This window comes from Dipodomys merriami, unplaced genomic scaffold (assembly GCF_024711535.1).
Source record: "Dipodomys merriami isolate MVZ:Mamm:240054 unplaced genomic scaffold, mDipMer1.0.p SCAF_70, whole genome shotgun sequence".
Lineage (NCBI taxonomy): Eukaryota > Metazoa > Chordata > Mammalia > Rodentia > Heteromyidae > Dipodomys > Dipodomys merriami.
In genome coordinates this window covers 1353696-1372534 of record NW_027206291.1, presented here as the reverse complement: position 1 = coordinate 1372534, position 18839 = coordinate 1353696, and the positions used below count along the sequence as shown (strand labels likewise).

General features: G+C 50.4%; 2 protein-coding genes across 2 annotated transcripts in view; both read right to left on the bottom strand.

Moving 5' to 3' along the window:
• The window catches only part of LOC138817778 (harmonin-binding protein USHBP1-like), a 29975-nt gene extending 11417 nt beyond the window's left edge, over nucleotides 1-18558 (bottom strand). The window contains exon 1 of the mRNA XM_070008454.1: nucleotides 18476-18558. The gene's annotated coding sequence lies outside the window, so the exon portion shown is untranslated. The remainder of the gene's footprint in view (nucleotides 1-18475) is intronic.
• On the bottom strand, nucleotides 1460-18563 carry LOC138817780 (zinc finger protein 627-like). Its single transcript, XM_070008457.1, has 5 exons — nucleotides 18476-18563; nucleotides 7668-7794; nucleotides 6941-7025; nucleotides 6396-6500; nucleotides 1460-5968 (listed from the first exon to the last, which is right to left on the bottom strand). Exons 1-5 carry the CDS (start codon nucleotides 18476-18478, stop codon nucleotides 4630-4632), a joined length of 1659 nt encoding a protein of 552 aa, XP_069864558.1. The 5' UTR covers nucleotides 18479-18563; the 3' UTR covers nucleotides 1460-4629.
• Between the last annotated feature and the right edge of the window lie 276 nt (nucleotides 18564-18839).

The following is an 18839-nucleotide window of genomic DNA, read 5'->3' as shown; positions in this document are numbered from 1 at the left end:
AAATATAAAACTCCAACCTGGGCGCTGGTGGTTCATGCCTGTCAGCTATGCAGATCTTGGGGCTGGAACTCAGGGCCTGGGCACTGTCTCTGTATTTCTGCTCAAAGCTAGCTCTCTACTACTTAAGCCACAGCTCTACTTTGAACTTTTTTGGTGGAAAGGATCATGGATTTTCCTGTCTAGTCTGGCTTTGAACCACAATCCTCAGATCTCAGCTGTAATCTCAGAATTACAGGCATGAGCCTTGCTCTTTGCTTTATTTTTTATCTTATTTTTTCTGGTCATGGGGCTTGAACTCTGGGCTTGGACACTGTCCCTCCGCTCTTCAGCTCAAGGAGAGCGCTCTACCACTTGAGCCACAGCACCACTTCCAGTTTTCTGGTGGTTTATTGGAGCTAAGAGTCTCATGGACTTTCCTGCCTGGGCTGGGTTTGAACCATGATCCTCAGATCTCAGCCTCTTGAGTAGCTAGGATTACAGGCATGAGCCTGTAATGGTTCTTTTTGTCTTAACATAAGCAAGGGCATCAGTAGGATGATTTGAGATACAACTTAACTCCTAAAAGAAAAATAAAAACACATTAACAAGATGTTATTAATGCAAATTATAAATTCAAGTATAATTTACAAGGACAGACTCCAAATGGTGTAATCATTTCTCACAAACTTAACAGGAGGCCACAATTCAAAATCATTAACAGGTTTACAATATACATGTTAACTGCATCCATTATTTATTTTTTAGTTGTTTTTTTCTTGCTAGTCCTGGGGCTTGAACTCAGGGCCTGGGCACTGTCCCTGAGCTTCTTTTGCTCAAGGCTAGCGCTCTACCACTTGAGCCACAGTGCCACTTCCGGCCTTTTCTGTGTATGTGGTACTGAGGAATCGAACCCAGGGCTTCATGCATGCTAGGCAAGCACTCTACTACTAAGCTATATTTCCAGCCCTATTTTGGTGTTCTTTCAGTGACTTTTTTTCTTTTTTCTGCTTATGTGTGGTGCTGGGGAATCGAACCCAGGGCCTCGTGCATGCAAAGCAAGCGCTCTACCACTGAGCCACCTTCCCAACCCCCCCACTCCTTTTTAGACAGGATCTACAATCTTGCCACCTCTCAAGAAGCTGGGCCTACCACAGCCAGGTGCACCTGTACCTCCCGACCCGAGCGCAGAGCAGCGCCAGCTCAATGGAAATCCAGCTCCCCCACAGGAAACTGGGGACCCATTCAGACCACACAGTACGGGACTACACACTACTTACCCTGAACACCCGGAATCCAACCTCTGGGTCCTAGGATTGAACCCATAGTCAGGGGCGAGCAATTTACAAGAAGGACGACAATCGATGATATACTCCTTTATTTATTGACATAAATACAGGACATACTTTTGTTATATTTGACATCAATACTGATACGACTATTTACTGATAGACAGCACTACTATAGGGGATGCACTATGTAAGTGTGTGTGTGTGTGTGTGTGTGTGTGTGCTGGTGCTGGGGCGTGAGCTCAGGGCCTTGGACTCTAGCTCAGCTTTTATGCTCACAGCTGGTGCTCTACCACTTGAGCCACATGCAGTTCGGCACTTTGTTGGTTAATTGGAGAAGTCTCTTGGACTTTTCTGCTTTGGTTGGCTTTGAACCTCCATGTTCAGATTTCAGTCTCCTGAGTAGGTAGGATTACAGGTGTGAGACACTGGTGCCCAGATACTTTATATAATTTTTGCATTTGTGAGGGTTGGGTTTTTTTTGGTATTAGAGTTTGAACTCAGGGCTTCGGCTTGTTAGGCAGGTACTCTATGGCCGAGTTATGCACTGATCATTCGTGAGCTAGGGTCTCAGGTGCCTACAACACAATCCCGTTACTTATGTCATCGGATGCCAAGTTCACGTCACAGCACCATCAGTCAGCTGTGGAGGGGGGTCTCAGGAACTTTTCTTCCTGGGCTGGCCTCAAAACATGATCCTCCCCATCTCAGCCTTCAGAGTAGCTAGGATTCCAGAAGAACTAAGCAGCAGCTTTGTCTGTCCAGGCCTCTAGCTAGCAGTCTCTAATACACCTTTCACGTACACAGACTTGTTCTGTTCTACGGGCTGTGCTTCTACGTAGGGTCTCTATGCAACACAGCCCTCCAGTCACAGACTTCTGACAGGACAAAATGCTCCCCCATGACCAATCTGCTACATGTATCTCTAACACAGGCGATCGGATGCATTGTACAGCTTTCGTTTGCTTTTTGTGCCAGTTCTGGGCTGGCAATCAGGGTCTGACCACTGTCCCTGAGCTTTTTGTTTTTTCCCCTCAAGGCTAGAGCTCTACCAACTTGAGCTACAGCTCCAATTCTGGCTTTTTTGATGGGTAACTGGAGAAAGAGTCTCACGGACTTTCCTACTTGGGCTGTCTTGGAACCACAATTCTCAGATTTCAGCCTCCTGAGTCACTAGGATGACAGGTATGAACCACCGGCACTCAGCTCTGTATCTTAAACAGGAGCAAAACTTTGCCTCTGTTCATGGACCGGCTGGTACGCCACACACATCCAGTTTTCTTTACAGTGGTCACACCAGCCTTGCAGGTGAGAACTATCAGGATCATCAAAGGCAGAAGCACATCTGTCCCCTGAGTGCCGATGGCCGCCAGCAGGCAGCGCCTTTACAAATACCACTCCTGTCAGAAATTTCATGGAGAGATTTATTATTACTACAATCAAATACAGCCTATGTAACGAAAGCTACAACTGTGGAGGTCACTAGCAAGAGGACACTTACACCAGCATGAAGTCTTTTTTTTGTTGTTTTTGTTTTTGTTTTTGGTATGATGCCTGAAGAACAAAATACAATAAAAGCCTATGTTTTAACATCACAAGAATGCGAAGTAAAACCAACATGCAGAAAACAAAACTGAAGCCGTAAGTGTGTGATCGCGCGTCTCCACATCAAAAGAGATACACACGGAAACTTACAAACTTGGCCTAGTCTACGAGTATGATGGCATCTTTGCAGATACAGTCTCAGGAAATAAAAGCAGTATGAAACTGTTTTTTTTTTTTTTAAATTTGTTTAAACTGGGGTTTACACTTGAGGCCTTGAGCTTGCTAGGCAAATCGCTTCAATTACATAAGCTACAACCCCAGCGCTTTTTACTTAAAAGTTACTGTACAGAGCCAGTCTTGGAGAGCAATCTCGTGCCTTCCTGTACACCTGGGATGGCAGGGACGCACCACCACATGTGGCTTGTTTAGTTGAGATGAAGTCTCAATAACTTTTGACCAGGCTGGCCTCGAACTTTGATCCTCCAGATCTCTGCCTCCCGAGAAGTGGAGATTTCTCTTGAAATGGGTTGGTTCCATTCTTAAAACACACACTCATGGTGCGTCGGCACCATTCCAAGTTTACCTTGGTTTCATCCCTAATAGGGATTTCTGTAAGACTCATGGAAATCACAAAAACATCTTAAACTTTTGAAATCTGTCTTTCGCGGTGTGTGATTTCCAGAGATGTCTACACAAACTGTTTTTGCATCACACGCTTTCTACCTAAGGTTTCCAGGATTGTATTGCATGAGGAACTTCCACACGACTTTCTTACAACTGACAACTTCCTTGTGTTTCTCACACCGGTGGGGTCTGACCCAGTGTGCTCTTCTCCCTGGGGGCGCCTGGAAACCCCACCCATCTCTCCCACAGCAGGCTGTGCTGTGTTTTTCCATATTCATGTCCCACGCTGATGGACCGATACACGCCCACATACTCTCTCCACTCTTGGTTCTCATGATTGCTTACAAGTTCACGGGATAATGATGTCTTCGCGAAGGTTTTTTTTTTTTTTTCTTATTTCCAGATAGTTGTACAAAGGGATGTGAACTTAGCACATCCATCCATGTGTACAACACATCTTGCCCAGAGTCAAGCCTTCAGTCATTCGCACCAGCTCTACTTGGGATCAGGCTTGGCTGCAGGGATCGTGCTGCTTATGCACATGGACTATGTTTTCTCTATTGCGGTGACAAAATACTTGACATGAACAACGTAGGTGGAGAACTTATTCTTTTTTTTCTTTTTTTTTTTTGTTTTTTTGGGGGGGTGCAGGTATAGAGGCTTAAGCTCAAGGCATGGGCGCTGTCCCTGAGCTTATTTTACTCAAGTCTGGCACCCTGTCTCTTGAGCCACAACTCCACTTCCGGTTTTCTGGTGGTTCATTGGAGAAAAGGAGTCTCATGGACTTTCCTGCCCAGGCTGGCTTTAAACCGTGATCCTCAGGTCTCAGCTTCCTGAGTAGCTGAGATTATAGGCGGGAGCCCAAGCACCAGCAATCAGGTGTTGGTGTGGGGACAGGATGGCCTGGTGTAGCTCAGGCTGATCTTGAACTTGAAGTACCACTCCTGCGTGCTCCCCGAGGCTCACAGTTTCACAAACACTGGTCCCAGTGGTGAGTGGGTGCCGCTGGCGGTGCGAGTCGGGGGCTGAGATGAGTGTTTGTGCTGAGCCAGAAGCGGAGAAAACCAGGCAGGACGCCGGAGAGATGCATGCCTCGCACTAGTCTTCGAGCTCCGGTCCTCGGAAAGTGTCCACAAAGTCCCCACGACAGACACCCCAGCTGGGGACCCGCCTTCGGCACGGCAGCGCGCGGAGGTCATTCCACATTCAAACCATAGGGCATGGTCTCCACGCAGTGTGCCAGCGCTTCGTGTGTCTGCAAGTCACTCAGCGAAAGGAACACTTGTCCGCATTCCTTGCACACGCAGGCCTTCTCCCCACTGTGAGTTCGTGCGTGTCTTCGAACGTTGCTTAGAGTAAAGAAGGCTTTGCCGCACTGCGGGCACACGTAGGGCTTCTCTCCGGTGTGTGTTCGCTCGTGGATTTTTATGTAACTCGAACAACTGAAGGCTTTCCCGCAGTATTTACACACGAAGGGTTTCTCTCCATTGTGAGTCCGTAAGTGTGTTTGGATGTTGCCCAGGAGAAAGAAGGCTTTTCCGCACTGATTGCACGAGTAGGGTTTCTGTCCTGTGTGCGTGATTTTATGCTTGTGAAGGGAACTGGAGTCGCTAAAGGCTTTGCCACACTCGTTACACACGTAGGGCTTCTCCCCACTGTGCGTGCGGTAGTGCTTTTGTGCATCGCTCCACGTGTAGAAGGCTTTCCCGCACTGCATGCACACGTACGGCCGCTCTCCGGTGTGCGTGCGCTCGTGTTTCCGAACGTCGCTCATGGAGCAGAAGGCTTTCCCGCACTGCATGCACACGTACGGCCGCTCTCCGGTGTGCGTGCGCTCGTGTTTCCGAACGTCGCTCATCGAGCAGAAGGCTTTCCCGCACTCCATGCACACGTAGGGCTTCTCGCCGGTGTGGGTTCTTTCGTGGATGAGGCAGTGGCTGGACTGCCCGAAGGCTTTGCCACACTGCTTACACACGTAGGGCTTCTCCCCAGTGTGAGTCCTTTCGTGGATCTTAATGTAACCAGAGGAGCTGAAGGCCTTCCCACACTGCTTGCACACGAAGGGTTTCTCGCCAGTGTGCGTCCTCTCATGTCTCCGCACGTCACTCAAAGACAAGAAGGCTTTCCCACACTGTGGGCATGCGTACGGCCTGTCACCCGACTGAGATCGCTCGTGGACTGGAGCGGAACTGGCATGACTGAAGGCATTCCCATACTGATTGTATCCATAGTACCTGTCTCCCGAGTTCGTCCCGTCCTGTTGTTGCAAATACTGGGGGAGAGGATTCGTGTAGTCCTCGAACTTAAAAGGCATGGTGCCGTACTGCTGGTAGTCGAGGGGCTTGTGGTAAGGGTAGGCGTTGAAGGGCACGTTGAGGGACGAGGGACCCATGAGGACGTCGAACATCCGGCTTTTGCTGGGTTCCAAGGCACCCGCTGTCTCCTTGTTCACAGCATCACCCGGAATGGGACTGAAGATGTCGCCGTATTCGATCTGCTCCGTATTTTCATAGAGACTCTCCAGAACTTGGATTCTGGAAATAAGGAGAAGGATATCAATAAATTCCCCTCTTAAAAATGCCTGGGACTGGGGAAGTTTATTGGCATGATGTCCTGAACAGATTAGATGTGCTACAGGATGGCGAAAGTTCTGACATGTGCAGAACGGTACGGGGGCGGGGGGGGGGGGGGTGTCTCTGAATTACGTTTCCCAGGAAAGAACTGTGTGCAGGCAGAATCTCTAGTACATAGTACACAGGAAATACAAGGCGGCCAGCGCCTACAGAAATGACCAGAACCAAAGACGCCCAAACTTTGAAATAGAATGAATGAGGGATCTTAAAAATAGATCTTGATCCACACACAGAATTCATCTCTGTTCACGTACGTGCTCCACCAAAGCCTGAAATGGGAGTTTCGGACATCTTTCGGGATTTTGTGCATGGAGTGAAGTTTCTGTACCTGAAATCATCAGAGATCTTCACTTTGGGCATGATGTTGCTGTTCCAGATGTTCCCAGCCCCGGAATAAGTCGGATTCTGCGTTTTCTCATTGAGAATGCTTACTCTGAATGAACATTTGGGGAACAAAACAGAACTTTCAGTGATGAAAGCAATTTGATTCTGGGTTAGTATATTTCTGGGGCTTTTCAATCCTACCCGTTATTCTTGATCCTTTCTTTTCCTTTTCCTTTTCTTGGTGGGAAGGGAGGGGATATCCTATCAGTCCCTTTCTGTGCTCATCATTCTCAAGGTGGGCCCGCGCTTCACGTCTGAGCCCGCTCGGACTGTGATTCTCCTGTTTGTGCTCCCCGCTGAGGCAGACGCAATGGATGTGTGCTCTGTCTGGCTGAGCTGTGGCCAGTCCACATACTCTGGTGGCTGGCCGGCCTCAGCTCACATTCCCCCAGTCTCTACCCTTCCAGAAAGCTAGGAAGACAGGCACCACGCCTGGCTTTACTTGTAGATCCCTCTGGGACATTGCTTTCTCTTTCAGTGACAAATTACCTTAGATCTGGTTCCGGATTTTCACACACTTCTTCAACTGTCTGATCTTCCTCATCTTCAATGATCTGGCTTTCCTTTTCCTTTTCTAAAATGTACATAGATAGAATTGTTACGAAGGATTGTGACCTCCCAGACAAACTGGCTACAGTTTACTAGGGTTTGTGGTCATAATATAACCACGTCGGACATTATTCCCTTTCCACATTTCAAATCATGGAGCAAGGGCCTGGGCGCTGTCCCTGAGCATTCTTCCTCAAGGCTAATGTTCTACCACTTTGAGCCACAGCACCACTTTCAGTTTTCTGGTGAGTTATTGGAGAGAAGAATCTCATGGACTTTCCTGCCTGGATTGGCTTTGAACCATGATCCTCATATCTCAGCCTGAGTAGCTAAGATTATAGGCGTGAGCCACAGGTGTCTAGCAAGACATTCTTTTTGTTGTTGTTGTTGTTGGTCATGGGGCTTGAACTCTGTGCCTGGGCGCTGTCCCTCAGCTCTTCAGCTCAAGACTAGCGCTCTACCACTTGAGCCACAGCGCCACTTCCGGTTTTCTAGTGGTTTATTGGAGATCAGAATCTCATGTGGACTTTCCTGCCTGGGCTGGCTTTGAACCATGATCCTCAAATCTCAGCCTCCTGAGTAGCTAGGATGAGAGGCGTGAGCCACCGGTGCCCAGCAAAGACATTCACTTTTGACTGACAGAAAAAGACAATGAAGTGGTCCTTACCCACGGAGGCCAGGTTGCGGAAGGTCTCCACCATCACGTCTCTGTACAGCTGCTGCTGGGCTGCGTCCAGCAGAGCCCACTCCTCCAGGGTGAAGTTGACAAACACATCATCGAAGGTCACAGACTCCTGAAACGTCACAAGGGCATTTCGAGGATGAGTAAGTAGACCAGCAGTCCTGGGGATCTACGGGTACAGCGGTCCCTCACCTATTGTGGGAGTTACGCTCCAGAGACCCCCCCAATAGGTGAAAATCCGCAAAATAGCAGCATTTTTTAAAATATATTTTAAGGCTTTATAATCCGTTGGCCCTCTTCTATAAACCTTTCCCACTTTCTTATTAACCTTTCCCACATTCTCATAAACATTTCCTATACTCTAAATCCTTTCCACTCTTAAATCTACATAATTTTAACAACATATAAAATTCTATTTGGGCACTCACCAGTGAAGTACATGTATCTTTGCCCTGGGCCGTAACTTCTATTTCCACTAAAGATAGAGGTGTACCTGATCTCTTCATCCGGGTGAGGAACAGAGTTATGGGAAGCTGCTGGTGCCGCTTTTTCTTCTGAGTGAGATGGTTTTTGTATAAACCGACATGCATGCTGCTCTTGATTGTATTTGCAGAAAGCAATGAACAAAGCATGTGGGACTCCCGTTCTTCAGCACTCACTCGAGCCTTTGGCCATTCTCGCCACGGCTGCAAGATGAGCAAGCGTTAGGCCAACCTCGCCTCTTCTCCACCCCATACTTCACTGTGCTCCTCATCCTCTTCTTCACTGGCTGACTTCGTCTCACCGATGTTAAAAGTGTGTTCAGGCTTATGGCTCTCTTCCCCAGTAATGGATTTGAACGTGTCGTTCACGAACCCCTCCACTCCAGCTTTATCCACAGAGGCGGCTTCTCCACGCAGAAACGCTTTTGAGCCCAACTGTCTGCAATGTGTCACCCCAGCCCCAGCCGGCACTGAGTGCGGTTGGTCTGGTGGGAGAAGCACTCGACCATCCTGCTTCTGCGTCTTCGTCCTCAATCATCCTCGTCTTCATCTTCATCACTTCATCTGTGTTTTCCATAAAACTTTCATAAAGCTTGGCCTTCGTCCGATGGTGCTGGTATCCAGGGAGACCTTCTTCTCCTGCAGTCATTATTCACAGGCCCAATGCAGGCTCTGTCTCCACAGGGGCCTTACTGCGGGAAGTGACCGCCCTCTTCGCAGTCTTGTTAAAAGTCATCGCTGCCGTTCTCGTCTTTCTTTACGTAGTGAACAGTAGATTTGTTGATTCCCTCATGGCAGCCTACAGCCTCCCCTTAGCAGGTGGAGAAGTTCCACCTTTGCTTTGGAGGTGAGCATCTTCCTCTGGTGCTTGGGTTCCCTGCCAGAAGCCTTAGAAGGCTCAGAACTTTGGGTGGCATTGTGGGGTTGAAATAAACTCAAACTTTTCCAAAAATTTCACAGAAACACAACACTGCATGGCAACACTATGCGCAGCGATCAGACGTCAATGTGAACAAGGAGAGATGCTGAACAAACAGGCACATGCCTGAGGGCAAACAGACTGATGCTACTGCCCCTGAGCCAATGAGCACCAAGGATACAGAACACAGTGCTGTGATTGGTCGCCTTCCATTCCATCAGCCAATGGTGTGGCGTGTACAATCTCACATTGGCAAACCTGGGCAAGCGGTAGTGGCATACTGCATTTCCATTGTGTTCAGTACAGTATCCGTATGCTGGCGAACTACACACTGTATTTTATTTTAATATTCTTTTAATATGTTTGAATTAACATTTTAGTATTTTATATTGCTTGAAGTTTTAAGGCAAAAATAATTAAAATCACAGATATTATTAAAAAAATACCTATATACCACAAAATCCTGTGATACAATGGAAACTCCTTGATACAGAATTATATACTTTTTAAAACCCATGATATAGTGAAGCCGCAATCAGTGAACTGTGATATCGTGAGGAATGACTGTTTCAGAATATGCTGATTTGACACCATGTGCTACAAAATGATCGCCCCACATCGTGGCCACCGCTCTGGCTCTCTGTCCACACTCACGTCCCCTCACAAAGAGGAGGAACGACCCAGTGGGCACCAGAGAGTGAACCTCACTTGTGTTGAGACAAAACAGATTTTTTTTGCCAGTCCGGGGGTTTGAACTCAGAGCCTGAGCACAGTCCCTGAGCTTCTTTGCTCAAGGCTAGCACTTTACCATCCACTTGAGCCACAGCACCACTTCTGGTCTCTGTTTATGTGGTGCTTAGGAATTGAACCCAGGGCCTCATGCAAACACACTCTACCACTGAGCCACCTTCCCAACCCCCCAAATAGAAAGTCTTGAGCACAAATTCTGGCCTTGCCTGCTATCTTGGAACTACTATAGATGGACCTCGCCTCTCAGGCAGACTGAGAGGAGGGGCTCAGGGCTCCCCAGCAGTGTGTCCACAGGAACCATGGGTGTTTCTCGTCATTGAATGTTTGCCACACACCCACATGATCATCAGCAGGAGCCTTCCCAGAAAGACTGCAAATACAGTGAGCTGCTCGGACAGGTGCGCTGCGTCAGGGCTTGTTAAAGAGGGAATGGCTTCAATGATCCAAGTGAGAGACAACAACCAAGAAGGTTCCGCCTTGCTTCTCAAAGATCAAAGTGAAACATTACACAGACTCGTAAAAGGTAACTCACTACATCAGGCAGCACTCTGTAGTGTTTACTGCAGAATGTAAAAGGATAATAAGCAGACAAACCACAACAAATAAATAAACAAGAGGAAGAATGGCAATGTTAAAGGACACAGCCGGGCGCCGGTGGCTCACGCCTGTCATCATAGCTACTCAAGAGGCTGAGCCCTGAGGATCGTGGTTCAAAGCCAGCCTGTGCAGGAAAGTCCATGAGACTTTTTATTTTGGTCAGTGACGGGGCTTGAACTCTGGGCCTGGGTACTGTCTCTGAGCTCCTCAGCTCAAGGCTAAAGCTCTACCACTTGAGCCACAGCCCCACCTCCGGCTTTTCTGTTTACGTGGTACTGACGAATCGAACCTAGGGCCTCTCATGCATTTGAGGCGAGCACTCTACCCAGCCCGTGTGACTCTTATCTCCAGTAAACAACCAGAAAACCCAAAGTGGTGTTATGTGGCTCAAGTGGTAGAAAAGGATCTTAAAACCAAGTCAAGCCAGATGGTGGTGGCTCATGCCTCAGGAAAGTCTATGAGAAAAATGGAGCTGTGGTTCAAGTGCTAGAGCCTAGACTAAAAAAACTCAGGGACAGCACCCAGACCCGGATCAAGCCCTCGAACCTGAACAGCAACTACAAGGAAGAGAAGTCTCATCTCCAGAAATCCAAGCAAGCTGTCACAATAATGTTAATAGAAACATTGTCAATAGAAGCTGGGCACTTGGGGCTCATTCTTGTAATCCTAGCTGCTTAGGAGGCTGAGATCTGAAGGTCACAGTTCAAAGCCAGCCCATGCAGGAAAATTTGTGAGACTCTTTTTTTTTTTTTCTTTTGTCGGTTGTGGGGTCTGAACTCTGGGCCTTAGCACTATCTCTCAGCTCTTCAGCTCAAGGATAGCGCTCTACCACTTGAGCCACAGCACCACTTCCAGATTTTTCTGCTTATGTGGTGCTAAGGAATGGAACCCAGGGCCTCCTACATGCAAGGCAAGCGCTCTACCACTGAGCCACCTTCCCAGCCCTGTGAGACTCTTATCTCCAATTAAAAACCCAAAAAGTCAGAAGTGTAGTGTCTTAAGTGGTAGAGCACTAGACTTGAGTGAAAAAGCTCAAGGACAGTGCCCAGGCAGGACCTGGTGCATGCGTGCGTACGTACACACACACACACACACACACACACACACACACACACACACACACACACACACACACACAGAAATGGGTCATTCTCCCCAGGGATGGCCTGCTTTCAGTCCACAGGAAGTGCATTTCTCTCCTAACCTCCTAACTCATTTTCTGTCACTATCACTTAGTACCATTTTCTGAGGTGCAGAAAAGTCATAGGGAGAAATTGAAATCAGTACATACTCCAAAAGAGAAAAAAAGTCATCTTCTTACATTTCAGAAAAATCAAGAAAGGCAAGATAATCTTCAATCAAAAGACAAAAATAGCCAAGTGCTGGTGACTCATGCCTGTAATCCTGGCTACTCAGGAGGCTGAAATCTGAGGCTGGCGGTTCAAAGCCAGCCTGGGCAGGAAAGTCCTTGAGACTCTTTTTTTTTTTTTTTTTTTTTTTGTCGGCCGTGGGGCTTGAACTCTGGGTCTGGGCGCTGTCCCTCAGCTCTTCAGCTCAAGGCCAGCGCTCTACCACTTGAGCTACAGCGCCACTTCCGGTTTTCTGGTGGTTTATTGGAGATAGGAGTCTCATGGTCTCTCCTGCTCGGGCTGGCTTTGAACCGCGATCCTCAGATCTCAGCCTCCTGAGTAGCTAGGATTACAGGCGTGAGCCACCAGCGCCCGGCGTCCTTGAGACTCTTATCTCCAATGAACCATCAGAAAACTGGAAGTGGTGCTGTGGCTTAAAGTGGTAGAGTACTAGTCTTATTTTATTTTATTTTTCTGCCAGACCTAGGCTTGAACTCTGGGCCTGAGTACTGTCTCTGAGCCTCTTTGTGCTCAAGTCTAGCACACTCCCACTTGAGCCAGAGTCACTCCTGACCTTTTTTTTTAGTAGCTTATTGGAGATGAGAGTCTCACGGGCTTCCCTGCTCAGGCTGGCTTCGAACCATGGTCCTCAGATCTCCTGAATAACTAGGATTGCAGGTATGAGCCGCCAACACCTTAACTCTCATTTTTGAGAGCTGCACACTGGGAAGATCTTCCTGACACTTAGCACTTCTGGTAGGCAAGGAACTAGCACAGTCTGCGGATTAGGAGCTGAAATCTCTGCTTCCGGAGGCAGCTGGGTAAGGGTCTAAGGACTAGTTTTAGTGAACAAGCTCAGGGACAGCGCCCAGCCCTGGTTCAAGCCCCATGACAAAAACAAAGCAACACAAACAAACCCAAAACACAAAAGGACAAAAATAAAAATCACACAAACTATCAATGAAATAACCCACAGTAATCAGTGGAGGAAGCTGATGAAAGTAAAAGAGCTTTTACATTGCAACATCATTACAACTAAACTAACTGCAGGATAACACCCAAGTTACTAAGGTCCCTCTTACTAACCACTTAGTCATTTTAAAGACCCATCTGGCCAGGCATCGGTGGCTCACACTTGTAATCTTAACTACTCAGAAGGTGAGATCTGATGATCCCAGTTCAAAGCCGAGACGCCTATCTCCAATGAACCAGGAAAAAGCTGGATGTGGAACCGTGGCTCAAGTGGTAGAGTGCTACCTTCGAGCACAAAAGCTAAGGGACAGTGTCCAAGTCCCAACTTTAAACCCCCCAAACAGCACAAAAACAAAAACAATGTCCAGGCTCTGAGTTCAAGCCTTAAAAGTGACACAAAAAACAACCAAACCGAATTTTTTTTTCAAAAATATAAACATAAACACCCTGTAAATTCCTAAGAACAACAATAATAATCAAACCAAACCCAAACAAAACAAAAAAACACCAACCCTCTGGGAATTAATAAGGAAATGCAGCAAGTTTGTACAAGGCTGTTAGAACACACAAAAGACTATTATTTCAACCAGGCACCAGGCCCACATCTATTACCCCAGCTGCTTTGAGTATAAGACCATGCCAGGTAAAGTTACCAAGACGCTACCTCAAAGACAAAGTACAAGCTGCCACTGGTAGTGCAGGTCTGTAATTCTAGCTGCTCAGGAGGCTGAGACCTGGAAGATTGCAATTTGAAGCCAGATCGGGCAGAAAAGTGAGTGAGAAGCCATCTCCAGTTAACCAGCAAAATGCCAAACTGGAGGAATGCCTTGAACAAGGAAGCAGAATGAATGCCAGGTCCCAGTTCAAGGGGGAGGGGAGAGAAACATTATAAACTGAAGACCTACAGGCAGAGAAACATTATAAACTGAAACCTACAGGCACAACCACTCTAGGCTATGTGTCTAGTGTGAGGCCTGGGTCCAATTACCAGTACTTAAAAAAAAATCGTCATTGTTTTCTATATCAATGACAAAGCCAGAATGTCCAGTTTAAACTGTCCCATTTACACAGCCCAAACAGAGAGAGACGGACATTGCCCGTGACAGGGAAGATGGAGCAGTGGTGAATGTCTATAACCTCAGCATTTGTGAGGCCAAGTCATTCAGGACTTTGAGGCCAGTCTGAGCTACAACAAAGACCCTATCTCAAAAACCAACAAAAACACTGTGTAGTCAGACTGGTGTGACTCACGTCAGTAATCCAGCTACTCAGGAGACTAAGATCTGAGGATTATGGTTCAAAGCCAGCCAGGGTAAGAAAGACTGTGAGACCCTTTCTTTTTTTTGGGGGGGATCTGGTCATGGGGCCTGAACTCTGGGCCTGGGCGCTGTCCCTCAGCTCTTCAGCTCAAGGCTAGTGCTCTACCACTTGAGCCACAGCGCCACTTCCGGCTTTTTTCTTTTTTCTTATGTGGTGCTGAGGAATTGAACCCAGGGCCTCAGGCATGCAAGGCAAGCGCTCTACCACTGAGCCACCTTCCCAGCCCCTGACCGTGAGACTCTTATCTCCAACTAACTACCAAAAAGCTGAAGTGGAGCTGGGCGCTGGTGGCTCACGCCTGTAATCCTAGCTACTCAGGAGGCTGAGATCTGAGGATCGCGGTTCAAAGCCAGCCCGGGCAGGAGAGACCGTGAGACTCCTATCTCCAATAAAACCACGAAAAACCGGAAGTGGCGCTGTAGCTCAAGTGGTAGAGCGCTCGCCTTGAGCTGAAGAGCTGAAGGACAGCGCCCAAACCCAGAGTTCAAGCCCCACGGCCTACAAAAACAAAAACAAAAACAAAAACAAAAAAAGCTGAAGTGGAGCTGTGGCTTAATTGGTAGAACACTAGTGTTGGGTGAAAAAAGCTCAGGAGACAGTGCCTAGGCCCTGAGTTCAAGCCACAAAACCCCTGCCCCAAAACACACAATGACCCCAAAAACACCAAAGATAAAGAACATTCCCTCTATAAATAACGTTGAGTGTAGAGGCCATCAGTAAGAGGAAGTAAGCTAAATTAACAAAAATAAATAAATTACCATCATTCTCTGTGTTGGCAAGTCTCACAAGAAACATATACCTATGAAAACTCAGATGATAAACTCATCCACTCCTACTGTAAGCATTTCCTGCTGCATCTGAGTGATGCGCATGTACAGACCAGCCACTTTTTTTCCATCCAGTAAAACAATGCAGGAAGCCACGGTGCTGGGGGAGATAGGGGCACCCCCAGTGGCATTGTCAGGCCTAGACATGATTTAGTGGTAGAGCACGGGGGCACCATGCACTCGGCACTGGGTTTAATCCAAGCACTGCAAAGGGAAGATTAAAAGAAAGAAAGCCAAACAACAACAAAACCCTAAAAGAAAACCCTGGAAGAACAACCCACCCCACCCCCAACTCCCACCAAAAAAGAAGACTGGCTCTCTACCACTTGCTCCACAGCTCCACTTCAGTCTGTCTTGCTAGCGATTAACGGGAGGAAGGAGGGAGCTAGCCATCTGAAGCTGTAATGTGGAAGTAAACGTCTATGGTTTTTTTGAAACAATATTCCAGAATAGAAACTGGCTTAGGGTAGAGAAGCCGAGCTGATCCTATCAGTGAGAACCCTAAGCAATTCAGGTTCTCTATCAGGATGGGGGGTGGGGCTGAGGTCACCCAGGGGAGACCCTGCGGCTCAGGGGGGGTCCTCTCTCAGAGTAAAGCACATTCCTGAGCTCTGGGCTCAGAGGCCTCCTGCCCCCCCCAGTCAGTCAGGAAGTGGGGGAAACCTGAGCAGCCAGGACATTCAATTCCGCCCTCCAGGCCTCCTTGTGTTCCCGGCTCCCCACACCAAGGCGATCAGGTTCCGTCGGGCACAGCCTCCATTCTGAGGCAGCTAAACGTTTTTTTGGACTTTCCTTTTTCTTTTTTTTTTTTTTTTGGGCCAGTCCTGGGGCTTGAACTCAGGGCCTGGGCGCTGTCCTGAGCTTCTTTTGCTCACGGCTAGTGCTCTACCACTTGAGCCTCAGCACCATTTCTGGCTTTTTCTGTGCATGTGGTCCTGAGGAATTGAACCCGGGCCTTCGTGCAGGCTAGGCAAGCACGCTACCACTGAGCCACCTTCCCAGCCCTCTGACATCATTTTTTTGATACAAATTGCCTGGTGATGCCAACCCATTCTCCACCAACAACCAGGTATGCAGTCCCTCAACGACGACACTACCCAGGGGAGCAGACACCCCTCAAGCTCTGAACTCTGGCCCAGCACACCACAGCAAGATGCGAGTCAGAAGCCTGTGTTTTTGGTGACTGGCCACCATTCCTGTCCTGAAATGACAGATGTGAGTCTGTTCACAGCATGCATTCAGGAAGGCACCGCCTGAAAGGTGTTTATGATCAAGAACCAAGTACACTTTTATTGTGGGCTAAAACTCAATTTTTAAAACACTACAGGCCTCAATAAATGGGGAGTTCCAGAGAACAATTTCTCCACCAGGCAGAACTCAAAGGTGTCTTCCTCCCACCAGCCACAAAGACCTGCAGGCTGGGGACAAATGACTTTCTAATCCAACGAGAGGGATGAAGAGGCAAACAGATCAAATGTTAAATTTTATCCAGCACTGTAACCTTTGAAAATACCGGTGAATCTTTCTTCCCACTCCTGGGGAGCCAACCCTGGGCCCCAAGAATGCTATCGCTGAGCCGCACCCCAGACCAAAGGTGGTAATTAACACCAACCCGCAATCCTTTGTGATCTGGCGAAACTGCCTAAAGCGAAGAAACACCTGCCCATTAAACCTACGTATGGCCCCCTTGTTCCTTTGTGTGTGTGTGTGTATGTGTGTGTGTGTGTGTGTGAAAGAGAGAGAGAGGGAGAGACAGACAGACAGACAGACAGACAGACAGACAGACAGACAGACAGACAGACAGAGAGCTTGCACCAGTGTTAGAGCTAGAACTCACAACCTGGGCTCTGTCCCAGAGCTTTTTTTGTTCAAGGCTGGCAGGCACCATATCACTTGAGCCTCAACTCTATCTACTTCCTGGCTTTTTGGTGGGTAATTGAAGATTAAGTGTCTCACAGCCTTTCCTGCCCAGGCTGGCTTTGAAACATGATCCTCAGATCTCAGCCTCCTGAGTAGCTAAGATTACAGACTGAGCCACCCTGGCGCCTGGCTGTCTCTTTCTTTTTTAACCACTGCAGGACCAGACTCAGCCGAATGGGCTAAATCCCCAGGTTATGTCTACCCCTGTCCTCTAAAAAATAAAAATAAAAAAGGATCAGCACAGATCATCAACAGAAATTAAAACACAACCGAGTAAGTGCAAGTTTCTCCTCTCCCTGCCCCAGCAGCACACAGGCCCACACCTCATTGTCCCCAGCAGAACAGGGAGACCCTCAAGGGTTACTTTCTGAGGCTGCCCCCATCCCCCATCCTCTTTTCTAGACAAGAAAAGCCCTTTTTCTGCCTCACCCCGAGCTGCCCGCACATCTGACACTTGTGGTTTGCCGGCAGAGGCAGATTAGCTTCAGAGAAAGAATCCCAGCCCCCCTCCCGCCCACCCCCAGCATCTCCCACAGGCCCCGGGGGGGGGGGGGTGCAGTCAGTCCGTTTGTAGTTAGAACTTCTCAAAGGCGGAGAGGAAAAAAAAAACAAATAAAAAAACTAATCAGACTAAGTCGGCCGCCGCGGCGGGACCGAGGCGTCCGGGGCGGGGGCGTCCGGGGCGGGGGGGGGGGGGGCGTCCGGGGCCGGGGCGGGGGGGGGGGCGTCCGGGACCGAGGCGTCCGGGGCGGGGGGGGGGGCGTCCGGGGCCGGGGGCGTCCGGGGCGGGGGGGGGGGCGTCCGGGGCCGGGGCGGGGGGGGGGGCGTCCGGGGCCGGGGGCGTCCGGGGCGGGGGGGGGGGCGTCCGGGGCGGGGGGGGGGGCGTCCGGGGCCGGGGCCGGGGGCGTCCGGGGCCGGGGCGGGGGGGGGGGTCCGGGGCCGGGCCCCGCGCACCCCGGACGGCGACCTTGAACCTGTGCCGGTCCCTTCCCCCCCCAAATCTGCACCGTCACCACTTCGACCCCCCGCCCCCGCGTGTCGCATCGGCCGCACGGGGGCGCCTCGCCGTGGCCCCCTCCTCCTGTGCACCCCAACGCCCACGAAAGCTGAAGCACGTCTAACCACAAGTTTCCTGCGCGCCCCGGCCCGCCGCCCGCCGCCGCGGCGTTATCGGCCTCGCGCGGGCCTTCCTCCCTGCACCCCCTCCCCCTCCCTCCTCCCCCCTCCCCCCTCCCCCTCTGCCCCCCTCTTTTCTCGCAGTCCTCGCTTTACCACTTTTACTTTTTCCGCGCGTGTGCGTGCGTGTCCCCGGGCCCGGCCGTGCGGGAGACGCCGGGCACTCGGTGTGTGCGGGGGGGGGGGGGGCCCACGCCCGCGACCCCCCGCGGGCCGGACACGCGGGCCCGGGCGGGCGTCTCCCCCAGTCCCCCCCAGCCCCACCCCGCGGGCCGCCGGGGCACAAGCCGTCGAGGCTCCGAGCAGGTGCGGGGTCCGCGGGGCGGGGGACGCGGGGAGGCGGGGGCGCACCGGGCCGGCTCCCCCCGCCCCCGCCCCCCGCGGACCCCGCGACGCCGCCCCCCCCGCCGAGGCCCTGCCCCCCCACAGCCGGGCCCGCACCACCCCTCCGGACACCCCTCGGGGTCCGGCCCCCGCTCACCATGGCCGCCTCCGTGGGGTCCCCCCTCGCGGATAACGCAGTTCGTCAAAAGACCACACGGACCGGTGACGAGACACCCGAACCCCTCACAGGAGCAGAGACCGTGAATATGGCCGCGCTAAACAGGAAGTTCCGAGGATTTGGAGGCGCCCCGCGCCCCTGGCCACGCCCCCGCCGCCCGTGATTGGCCCCGGGGCCCGAGTCCCGCCCCCGAGCCCTGAGTGACGGGGGGAGCCATCCTCTACCTGGCCGGGGCGCGATGCATAATGAGCGTCCCCGGCCGGCTGCGGCGGGGAGGGCGGGGCGGGGACGTGTCACGGCCTGACAGATAATTACAGGTGAGCAGAACCGGCTTTCGGCGAGG